Source organism: Salvelinus sp. IW2-2015, linkage group LG16, assembly GCF_002910315.2.
Source record: "Salvelinus sp. IW2-2015 linkage group LG16, ASM291031v2, whole genome shotgun sequence".
NCBI classification, from domain to species: domain Eukaryota; kingdom Metazoa; phylum Chordata; class Actinopteri; order Salmoniformes; family Salmonidae; genus Salvelinus; species Salvelinus sp. IW2-2015.
In genome coordinates this window covers 11,727,488-11,739,833 of record NC_036856.1, presented here as the reverse complement: position 1 = coordinate 11,739,833, position 12,346 = coordinate 11,727,488, and the positions used below count along the sequence as shown (strand labels likewise).

The following is a 12,346-nucleotide window of genomic DNA, read 5'->3' as shown; positions in this document are numbered from 1 at the left end:
TCCACCCAAAATAATGTAAAACCTCTAGCAGACACACTGCTTTACAGGGGGTCTAGCAAATGACCAGATCTATKTTTTGCAGACTAAGGGTAAAGACTTCTGGCATATTATTTCCAAACGTCTATCTTTCTGTCTGTAAGCGCGTAGCTTAGAGACTATATTTAGATATACCATTATATCCTGTTTGTTTTGCTGTTTCAATAAAACATCAGCCCAGAGAGAGGGACTTAACAATAAAGCATAATATGAGCTTAWCTTAATATTAGAATGGCTTACACCAGGACAGACACACATGCCGGGGAAAGTGGCTGTGCTGGTGGTCTGCTGCTATGGCAAATAAAATGTATCTGGAGGAAATCAAGGCTGGACWAAAAATACACAATTGTATGTGCTCCTTGTGCATTCCTGAATAGATTCAGGTTTAGTGTATCAACAGAATAATGGGTTGAGTGCATTTTTAACCCACCTTCCATGATATTACTGCAGAACATTATATATATAATTAATTCCCACCTTTTTATGATGAAATTATTTAAAAATTTTAATTAACCATATATCAAATCTGATAGATGTAACTCATCCCTTGGTAACTTTTCAGTATTTCTGAGAAATTCAGTCATTGACATTTATTTATTTCCTACCACCTTTTGGCACCAGTCAATTTGGGGGGATCATTTATTATTATCAGATGTAGGATCTTAATTTGTTCACTCTGTTGTTGCTGGGAATTTTCCTGCACCGCAACAAATGCAGAGGAGCTTCATGATTTACATAAATTCACTGAAAACTCATACTAAATCACGGTTATATTAACATTGCATTTTTTTTAAACCTCGCCTCCTTTTTCTCCCCAATTTTTGGTATCCAATTGGTAGTACTGTCTTGTCTCATCGCTGCAACTCCTCTATGGACTCGGGAGAGGCGAAGGTCGAGGGCCATGCGTCCTCCGAAACACAATCCAACCAAGCCGCACTGCTTCTTGACACAATGCACATCCAACCCTGTAATCCATGGCTTCTGGTTGGGGTATGTACGTACAGTCACTGTGGGGACGACGTCCTCGTACAGTCACTGTGGGGACGACGTCCTCTGCACTTATTGATAAAGCCAGTGACTGATGTTGTGTACTCTTCAATGCCATCGGAAGAATCCTGGAACACATTCCAGTCTATGCTAGCAAAACAGTCCTGTAGTTTAGCATCTGCTTCATCTGACCACTTTTTTTATAAACACGTCACTGGTGCTTCTTGCTTTAATTTTATCTTATAAGCAGGAATCAGGAGGATAGAATTAATGGTCAGATTTGCCAAATGGAGGGCGAGGGAGAGCTTTGTACACGTCTCTTTGTGTGCAGTAAAGGTGGTCTAGAGTTTTTTCCCTCTGAAACTAATTTAAGTTTCCCTGCATTAAAGTCCCCGGACACTAGGAGCGCCACCTCTGGATGAGCATTTTCCTGTTTGCTTATGGTGGTATACAGCTCATTGAGTGTGGTTTTAGTGCCAGCACCGGTCTGTGGTGTGGTATGGTATGTAGACAGCTACGAAAAATACAGAAACTCTGTAGGTAGATAGTGTGGTCTACAGTTTATTATGAGATGCTCTACCTCAGGCGAGCAAAACCTTGAGACTTCCTTAGATATCGTGCACCAGCTGTTGTTTACATATATGCATAGGCCCCCGCCCCSTGTCTTACCAGAGGCTGCTATTACCTTACTTTTGGCCAGCTAATAGCCTAATGACTGATCAAGCAACATCATGGACTAAATGTTCAAATCCTGTTGCTGCAGGATTATTTTGCTTTGACTATAGGTCAAATTAAGATCCCACCCCTGTACCTTCTCGAATGGCAATTTTGTTTTTCTTTTGCAGCTTTTGTTAAGCATATCCATTTCCCCTAAATTAAAAATAAAACACCAATTTTGGAAAAGTGTTCAGTCCCCCAACTCTAAGCACAGTTAAGACCATGTTTTGCAATGATTTGAAATAATTCCTTTTGTGTGTTTAACCAAACATGTTCTGGTTTAGTTTTACAGTGTATATAAAGAAACAAAGCTGTGTGAACCACAGATGTTAGTTTGAGGACTGCCTGCAAAAAGTTTGTCTACTCCCACCAGAAGAATGCCAGGCAGCATAGAACATGCCAGGGTTTTTTTCTGGATCAAAATGGGGCTTAGGTGGTGGGTGTGGCCAATGATACGGTCATCGACGGTACATTTGAGGCCCCCCTGTTGGCGGCAGTGACAAACTTTAGCTGTTTTAAAGCTAATTTCCTGCAATTCTGCAAAATGTGACGTGTTTGAGATAATGTTGCAGTTTCAGAGCTACATTTCCTGCAATTCTACACCTTGCTATGGGTCCGAGAGAAAATATGCAGTTTTAAAGATAATCTCCTGCAATTGTAGACATTTTGCCATGGCTGATGCTATGAGTGACTCAACCATCATAGCAAAATCAATGGGGGCCACATGCCATGACAAAAATACTCCTAAATGCATAATTGTTTTACATTTTAGATTCTCTCTACTTTTATATCTGGTTTAAGTCATTTTAAATTTGCACTATGCAGAAATCACTCTGCAATTTCCTGGTTGCTAAAACTCTAATTTGCCTGATTTCAGTTTGTGACAAAATAAGCTAGTATAGTGTAGAAAATTATTGGACCATCTAAACTGCTGTGAAATATATTTTTCATAACCAAAAATATTGTTTCAACTGTTTGAAGCTGGTGTACTAAACCGAAAGTAAAAGATGCAAAAACTAAACTTAAGAATGGGAAGCATAGAAATAGTGCACATAGAACATATCTACCGCTTCTTAGACTTGCTTCCAAGAAGAATTATAGATCTATAACTCACCATTCTATGTGAAATTGGTTGCGTGGCCAAAAAAGCTACATATTTAAGTTTACACTAAACGTTTTTCCACCCTGATTGCATTTTTTCTATTTTTTTACTGTTTGGACATGGGCAGTCCGAAAAAACACTTAGGCGGCCCGCCCAAATCTTTTCAATGCAGAAAAAAACCTTGCATGCAGTGCCCTGGCTATAATAAAATATAATCACTACATGTTGCATGGATGGACTTAATTTTATTTTGACAGTAAATGAAGACATTCTATTATGAATCTCTCATGTAAAGTAAGTATAGTTCCACCAAGCCTTTTGTCAAGATCAGAACATTCAAGCAATCATTATGTACCCCTGAAGAAGCTTTGTTTATACCCATTAAATGACTGTTTATAGAATGCACAACTTAATTTTTTACAAGTTTACTATTCCATTAGTCGGTGGTAATGGAATAGTAAACTTGTAAAAAATTAAGTTGTGCATTCTATAAASAGTCATTTAATGGGTATAAACAACTTTTTTTGGAGGGGTGTGTGTCAACTCGTGCTTRTTACAAGAACAGAACATGAACAATGAACTGGGGACCACCTGTAATTTAGTGTATYAAGCTGAGAAGTGTTCACTTTTCAATCTTCATGAAGTTGTAGAGTAGACAATGGCCTATGATGGCTATAATCACCCATCCACTCACAGCATTCCAGATAGTACATACCAAATGTTATGTGCTTGATAAATGACACATCTCAAAATTTGACACATTTGCTCCCTGAAACCTAACCTAACACTGAAATCCCTTTGGGCTAAGCTGCTCTGGCCTGGACCACAGGTATAGTTAGCTTTATCCTACAACATCCCCAGGACATACCTATCCCTCCTCTGGCTCTCTATCTCCTCAAAAGAGGAACACCGATTAAGTCGATGATTTAATAGGCGGATTTACAGTCACAATTTTTTTTGACCTTTTGTTTGAAAGTTTGTGTCTAGTATACTTTTACAGTGATCTCTTAATCGCCCCAAAGATATGCTGGAAATGTGTTTGGCTCCGGAGCAGACTGAAGTCAAGGGGAAGGTATGTTTTTGCAGCTGAAAGATTCCAACTTGATTTCTTAAGGGTTGAATTCTTGCACGCTGCCCCCCCTCTCCTCTCCCTACCTCAGACTGCATATTTTTAATTCCAGGTCTCAGGTATGCACAGTCAGATAGTATGGATTACACTGGCCACGTCGTCTAATAAATGCCACTACCTAAAGCCTACCATTCAGCAGAGATTTACCCTGTATTCAATTACCATGTGTTTTACCACATTGTCTGTTCATGGGATGTTGCAACTCTCCAGGTGTTTTTCCATTGTACTATAAGATAAGTAGTAGCTACTGCTGTAAAATACAAGATATGGTAACAAGATATGGTGAAGCGACTCTTCTCAATAGTAGTTAATAGCTAAACACTTCCTTGTTGTCACTGGAAGCATTTCTTCTAAGGTACATTAAACAGCGGGTAATCAGTCTCATCATTAAATACAAAGGTTATTTGTGTTTTCCTGTCCATTGTTTTTCAGACCAGGGTTATTTCATTTGTTTTGTTGTAACAGCTTTTTATTATGTAAAAAAMTATTTTCATAGCATTACTTCCAGTTTTTTTCAACAATGTTAATTTCATTGAATACCAAAGGCATTAGAGAATGTGCTYTAATTCTGCAGTAGTTTCATTGCTTGGTTAGAAGGGTGGTTTTTGACTGGGGGAGAATCAGCTGGGTTCTAATGACACTCAACCTGTCACAGCAAACAGTCTTTACCCAAAACCACACTCTGGGTCTCTGGGTCAGTCAATCCTCAACTGCCAACCAGCGTTGACTTTGTATCCATTTCCTCCAATAARGTAGGCCATTTTATATTTGACATTTTGTATTTAGTTCTAGTACTGAATTTGGGGACTCATAAAGGCAAGTAAGAAACACACTTACAAACTACTCCTACACTTTGGATGCCATCGTGCTTAGCCCCATGCGTTCCACTTCTGACACCAAATGTWGCAAATTTATGGGGTAGCCGTCTGGGACTTGCATTTGTGAGTCCAAGACCTTTGCCATTKCACCAAGAAAGGTCCAAGCCGCTTGAAAAGGTTGTTAGGCGTTGTACTGAGAATGATTGTTAGAATGTAGCTGCTATACAAAGTCAGTCACAGTCCGGACTGTATTGAACATGCACAGCTGTACTTTAGTTGGCAAATTGGCTTCTGTTCTCAACATGTTATAATTTCTTGTGATCGATCTAATGGTAGAGAGCTGGTTGCCGTTTTATAGTATTAGTGGTTTTTATTTTGGAAACAGACTGCATGTAACTTGCTTGTGCTTTGAACTATGTTGGTACTAGAGATGCCTTTTGTCATTTTACATGAATGAAAACAACATGAATGTAWTACAGTGTCATGTGTATCACAAGCTTTGGTGTTCCCTGTATTGTGCTTGAGCAGTGACAGTCATAACATAGCTGCAAGACTAATGGGACACCTACAACAAGGTAGGGRAGTTTCCATGACTGCATTAGAGAATGCCATAAATCTGGATTATTTTAAGAGCTTTTTTTGGGAAAGCACCTTTTTGAAGAGTGGGAAAGACATGGAAATGAACACAGTGAGTGGGACACTCAGAMGAGAGGGGGAGCTGGAGGGGGGAGGGTTAGGGAGTGCATGTGTGTTTGAGGGAGAGCGAGGGAGAGAGTGAAAAGGAGGGAGGGAGAAATATAAGAGACAGAAATAGAGGGGAAGGTAACACAGCAGATTACTTCCCTGCCAGGCTCACCATGTTTCTGTTGCAGACTGTGACTGTTATTTCTCTGACTGTCATTCTCCTGGGCTCGGTGGAAGGTAAGACACAATAACACCTACAGTGTATACCGTTAGCAGCATGCACCCTGCTGGGAGCCAGTTTAGCAGGGAAGCGAAGGAGAGCAAGCTAGAGGAGAGGGGAAGAGGGAATACTGGAGCAGCAGCAGGGAGAGCCATGGATGTAAATAGAGAGCTAGAATGAAGACTGATTTCACATCAAAACATTGAACGCTAATAACAAGCTAACTGAATACCTCAGACTTTAATGGGGGGGGAAATTYTATCAATGATAAAATATGACAAGGTTCAGAGCAGCTTTCATATGACACGCATATGGTAACTGTTTATCTCAGCTAATATTATTGTGCTTACTCACTCTGGTTGGATGAAAAGCCTTGTCAMCTAGTCACAGTGCCACTGGCATAACAGCACATTATGGGGGATCATGGGATGTTCTAAATCCTTCTGGCTGTCTGCACTCTAGATGACATATCCTGTCAAATAGAGCAACCTTTAGATAGTCTAACTATACTGTATAGAACAGTGCAATGAAATGCCTTACATTCCTACTAATATATTTGTGTTTATAATCTACAGTGTCACAACAACCCTCCTTTTGAGCCAATAGCAATCATATAGCCTTCATACACTGTAAGTGTGCTTTGATGAATTTGACTTCAGCGTTTGCCTCTCTCCATCTCTCTCTCTCTCTCCCCCGCCTCTCTCTCCCCCCTCTCAGGTAACGGGGTACAGATGCAGAGAGATGTTCAGTGCTGTATGCAGTACTCCCAGGGGAAAGTGCGCACCAAAGACGTGCTGAGGTTTGAGGTACAGACGGAGGGGCCAGACTGCAGTATAAAAGCCATCATGCAAGTATTTCAACTATCCCGAAGCAACTCGCAGACATGGAAAATATGCCTCTCAGAGCTATGAGGCATTGTCATCTATCCAGGTCCTGTTGTTATGGCTTATGTTCTACTGTAATTGCCAGGGAAGTGAGGAAGGAAATATGTGGGAATAACAAGCCATCCAAAAAAAAAAGTATCCTCACTAGCCAACTTTGTTGAGGCTTTGGTTCAGAAGTCTTTATTAAAACCATGCTGCATATTTACAGTTTGTACTGTATGTTTCAGTTGGAAGGTTGTCATGGTGAATGTTCTTTGTCTGTGTTGTTGTGGCTGCAGACTGTACACCAAGAAGGCGGTGAAGTGTGCTGACCCCAGAGACCGAAAGGTCAAGAGGTTACTGAGGAAGCTGCTCCAGAGGCAGAGGACCAAAGCACATAGGATCATGTGGCTCTACCCTCATGGCAACCTGCCAGTCATGTCGGAGGTGGGAAATATGCACTGTTTATACACATAGGGCTCAATTCAATCTAACCCACATTGCAGWTATACTACATTAAGATACTACATAAACATTCCTATGGTGGGAGTGATTGAACATCCAAAAGGCTTTATTAGAAAGAGTGGAAATATTAGCTTTATTAAAAAGTGTGCTGTAGACTTTCCCCCTGATTATGTCTCCATAGACAATGGTTTTCCACATTTGAATACAGTGCTGAACAGGTTTATTTTCTCTCTCAGGACAAGAAGGATGGGTGGGATGCCTTCCATGTGGAATGAGTGTGAGGTTGTTGTTACCACAGGAMAATTATTGTCATAGGTGACATCTGTTCTTCCTTTTACTCCAGCAATATTGTATTGTCTCTGTTATGACCTAAAGTATCTAACGTTTATGGTGCACTGAAATTACCCTTAAATTGCCCTTTGGGGACAATAAAGATTTATTGAACTGAACTCTCTCTCTCCTGTCATTGCAGGCCAAGTAAACTTCCAGCGGCTTGTCATCCTAACTCAGCCAAGCTTTCTGACTCTCCAGTCGTCTCGTGTCACTATCTGCCTGGGAGTGTGGTGGCTGAGCTGTCATTGCCATACAGTCCATGAGAGGTTTTGATATATAGATAAATGTATTTTACACTGACTGTCGCTAACTATGCCAAAGTATTTGCTAAGTATTTCTGATTACTCTATCCCAAGAAACCAGTCTTCACCGTCTATGTATACCTGTTKAATTTCATAGAGGGCTTGTTCTCGCCTGAAACACAATGTAATGTAGAKAAATGCACTGTATGTTTAAACACGACATCTGAAGTGGATCTTTTATAAATAAATGAACCTGAAAGAATTAGATTTTCTTCCTTATTGTAGCCTAGGCTCAATCTATAATATAGATCAGTGGATTACTCAAAGTATTAGTGTGGTTATATTTAATTGGTTCAAGTAGCTACTCAATGATTTCTCTTATAGGTGCAGTTGTAAAAGTAACTGCTATAAAGCACGGCTGTATTAATAGCRCAGAGAAGCAGCGTGTATATGTACACACAAAAGTGGTGTTGGTTCCTCTCTGGCTGAGGCCCCACGCTGCTTCTGTTTACTGGCCCTGGGTGGGTGCACTCTGTTTGATGTTGAGGTACCCAGCACCTTCACTCAAAGACAAAAGGTAATTGATGCTTCCCATAGCGTTGAGCTTCTGGCTCAACACTGTTTGAGACGCCCAAAACGGCTCTGGCACTCCATTTGACAGTTCATTAATTTTGGTAAAGACAGCTTGACACCATATCGCTACCTAGAGGTTTAGACCAACAGTGGGGAGACTTTATTCAATGAGAGGCAGTACTGTAAGTGTGAAGCCAACTGGAATGTAATGCAGGTGTTCAGTCCTGCAGTTTAGACTGGTCGTGAGGAAGAATCCATGGAGACTCAGGGCCAAAAACAGGAGATTCTCCACCAGGGGTAGCCAGACAACAGGAGGATACCACCACCCCCTGGGGAATCTCTCGACCACATTTATTACACTCCAGAGATTCACACAATTGTCAATTCCTGAGACATTTATTTGTTGCAACTTCTATTCTTCCAACAAAATACTGATCATGACACTTCCCAAAAGCAATCCAAATTTGAGCCATCTCACAAAAACATAAATCAACTATTTAATACATAAAACAAGAGTCACAAATTACAACAATATGCTCTCAACCACAGTCAAGTTTAGTTTTTTTCTTTACGTAACTACATACACAGTAGGCCTACTTACTTTTAAAACCTTTTCCACTTAACATTCAACTTAATTGCTTTCAAATTATGTTTTAGGCATAACATTTTTCCACTTTTTTCAACAGTCAAATAAAAGAGAAAAGCCGTAATCAAATGTATCACTACCACAACTGGCTATAGTGCTTTCATCGATAAAGCACCGGATGTTGAACTGAAATGGCCATGTGAGATTACAGCATCAAGGAAAGGGAATATCCGGTGAGCCTTTTAGTTATGATTCAAGAAATGCATGACGATCTCCCTCATATTCTACAAATGTATATTCAARCCTCGCATTGTCTGAAAAGACTCACAACACTCAAACAAAAAGGGATGGATTCAAGCCCTAAAATATAAACCATAGCAACATTGGGGGTGAAACATATCAAGTAATTCAGTAGGCTATGTAACATCCTTTTGTCCATATTTGTCCATATTTACTACGCACAGAAACCTACAACAGCCCCAATGATATGAACATTCCTATTCAGAGCAAGCATACAGTAATCCTTTCACATACATCACACTTAAGTGACTAGTACCAAAATATGTTCAGTTAAGAAACACTAGTTAACACTGAAAATACATCTTTGTTATAAATATTGTTTTGAAAAACAACAAAATGTCTAACCCCAATTTAGCTCAATAAGTAACATAGAAATCACCCAAGTATAAAACATGGTTACAGATATCGATACAAACATATACTGTATACATTCACGTTGATTCAATTGAAAGATCAAGCAAACTACAGTACATTACATCATAAATTCAATATTTGTTTTTGAAACTTTAGAAAAAAATGCTTATCAAAGTTGGTAGCATGGATAATACGGTATAAAATTACCTCTTGGTAATGTTTGGGGCAGAAAATAAAATGACTCAAGAGAAAGCATAATGTACACTTGAATGTTAGAGGTAGATTCACATGAAAAAGAATAACCACCAACTAAAATTGGCAAAATATAGAACAATAAACTAAAAATCAAGCCATGCAACAGAACCAGCTAATTGATTGTGAGTATACAAATGAAGATRCCATTTATTCACAAATTCTAAAAAGGCCATTGAATGGCATTTATTTTCTTGTTCATGAAAATCAAGCCTATACAGAGTACATAACAACAGTCAAAATTGGTCTCTACTGTTTTGAACACATAAAATAAGTGAAAACAATATAGCAGCTAGATATCTACGAGAAATGTGATTTCACCTGTCCAGTTCTTTCACATCCGTTTCCTCTAGACCAGGTATTCCCAAACTGGGGATTCCGTCGGGGGTATGCCAAATAAAAATGTGATACACATTTTTTCAAATTTTTACTAATAAAAAAAATAAATCACATTTTCCAACGGTCCATTTATATTTTCTCGCCTGAGTAYCCTCGTTTCACTGCCAAAAATAAAATTAAACCATCTAGTGTTCAGCAAAATAACAACACGATGTCAAATACAGGTAGCTTACTCAAATAATTAACATCCAATCACATTAACCGTTACTCGCTCGCGGGAATTCCACTAACGGTCCGTATGTAGCCAAACGTAGCTGCTGTTCATTCCGTTTATAAGGCCTCGTCCATAGAGACACACCAGCAGTACTACACCTGCACCTGTCAACGACACAAGTTGTTCTGCTTCCATGAGCACATCCAATGCTAGCACCAGTAATTCTACATTTGTTGTTAGCCCAGCTAGRATGGACACTGACAGTTGTGAATCTGATGCAGCCGAAGAGCTTCTGCCCCYAACAACAGACAGGGATATTGGACCATCGAAGAGGGGCAAATATGATGAGAACTACATTGATTTGAGGTTCACTTATATTGGGAGTAGTGCCTTTCCTCAGCCACGGTGTGTTATATGTGCAAAAAGCAACAGATACCATTAATAAGAAASGGCTAGAAGCATCTTATATGGTGAGCTACCGAGTGGCTAGGACAGGCAAGCCGCATACTATTSTGGAGGACTTAATTCTTCCTGCTGCTGCGGATATGGCTGAGACAATGCTGGGGAAAAAGGCCAAAAAAAKTATACAGACAATGCCTTCCTCAAAGAACACTGTTTCACGACGCACCAGTGACATGGCAGGAGATGTTTTGAAACAATTACTGCTTCGCATACAAATCAGTGAATTCTATGTGTTACAGCTGGCACAGCTCCTGGTATATGTCCGTTACGTTTATGGGGGGTCAATTAAGGAAGACATCCTCTTCTGCAAACCACTGGAAACCAGGACAACAGGAGAGGATATTTTTAAAGTACTGGACAGCTTTGTGACATCAAATGGACTTTGGTGGTCAAGATATGTTGGTATCTGTACTAATGGCGCAAAAGCCATGACAGGGAGACATAGTGGAGTGGTAACGCACGTGCAAGCAGTTGCTCCCGATGCCACTTGGGTAAACTGCAGCATCCACCGAGAGGCTCTTGCTGCCAAGGGTATGCCTGACAGCTTGAAAGACGTTTTGGACACTACAGTGAAAATGGTTAACTTTGTTAAAGCAAGGCCCCTGAACTCTTGTGTATTTTCTGCACTATGCAACGATARGGGCAGCGACCATGTAACGCTTTTACAACATACAGAAGWGCGCTGGTTATCAAGGGGSAAAGTATTGACACGTTTTTTTGAATGGAGAGACGAGCTTAAAGTTTTCTTTACTGACCATAATCTTCACTTGTCTGACCGCTTGCATGATGATGAGTTTCTCACACGACTGGCCTATCTGGGTGATGTTTTTTCTCGCCTGAATGATCGGAATCTAGGATTACAGGGACTCTCCYCAACTATATTCAATGTGCGGGACAAAATTTAGTCTATGATTAAGAAGTTGGAGCTCTTCTCTGTCTGCATTAACAAGGACAACACACAGGTCTTTCCATCATTGTATGATTTTTTGTGTGCAAATGAACTCAAGCTTACGGACAATGTCAAATGTGACATAGCGAAGCACATGAGTGAGTTGGGTGCGCAACTACGTAAGTACTTTCCCGAAACGGATGACACAAACAACTGGATTCGTTATCCCTTTCATGCCCTGCCTCCAGTCCACTTATCGATATATGAACAAGAGAGCCTCATCGAAATTGCCACAAGCTGTTCTGTGAAAATGTTATTTAATCAGAAGCCACTGKCAGATTTCTGGATTGGGCTGCGCTCAGAGTATCTGCAAATCGCGCTGTTAAGACACTGATGCCCTTTGCAACCACATACCTATGTGAGAGTGGATTCTCGGCCCTCACTAGCATGAAAACGAAATACAGGCACAGACTGTGTGTGAAAAATGATTTAAGACTGAGACTCTCTCCAATACAACCCAACATTGCAGAGTTATGTGCATCCTTTCCAGCACACCCTTCTCATTAACCTGTGGTGAGTAATTCACAATTTTAGATGAACAAATAAAGTTTTATATGTAAGATGGCTAAATAAATAGCAAAATGATTGATCATTATTATATTATTATTTGTGCCCTGGTCCTATAAGAGCTTTTTGTCACTTCCCACTAGCCGGGTTGTGACAAAACCTCACACTCATTCTTATGTTTAATAAATGTATRGTATAGTGTGTGTGTGGCAGG

At 40.0% G+C, this 12,346-nt stretch overlaps 1 protein-coding gene across 3 annotated transcripts; it reads left to right on the top strand.

The window, feature by feature from the left end:
* The first annotated feature begins 1,420 nt into the window (after positions 1-1,420).
* LOC111976115 (C-C motif chemokine 17) lies at positions 1,421-7,861 on the top strand. Of its 3 annotated transcripts, none has more exons than XM_024004872.2 (5): positions 1,421-5,710; positions 6,411-6,540; positions 6,856-7,003; positions 7,258-7,298; positions 7,494-7,861. In XM_024004872.2, the coding sequence occupies exons 1-4, from the start codon at positions 5,647-5,649 to the stop codon at positions 7,294-7,296; spliced, it is 381 nt and encodes a 126-aa protein (XP_023860640.1). In that variant the 5' UTR covers positions 1,421-5,646; the 3' UTR covers positions 7,297-7,298; positions 7,494-7,861. The 3 variants fall into 3 exon arrangements, with proteins under 3 accessions (XP_023860640.1, XP_023860639.1, XP_023860638.1); XM_024004871.2 differs by having other exon boundaries at positions 7,258-7,303; XM_024004870.2 differs by having other exon boundaries at positions 1,422-5,710; positions 7,258-7,336.
* The last annotated feature ends 4,485 nt before the right edge of the window (positions 7,862-12,346 follow it).

What these genes read in the sequence shown, in the direction of transcription:
- LOC111976115 (XM_024004872.2), top strand. Translation starts at nt 5,647, where the DNA reads ATGTTTCTGTTGCAGACTGTGACTGTTATTTCTCTGACTGTCATTCTC. An exon ending in TGCAGTATAAAAGCCATCAT is followed by an intron (nt 6,541 to 6,855) that starts GCAAGTATTTCA and finishes TTGTGGCTGCAG; the next exon opens with ACTGTACACCAAGAAGGCGG. An exon ending in ACCTGCCAGTCATGTCGGAG is followed by an intron (nt 7,004 to 7,257) that starts GTGGGAAATATG and finishes TTTCTCTCTCAG; the next exon opens with GACAAGAAGGATGGGTGGGA.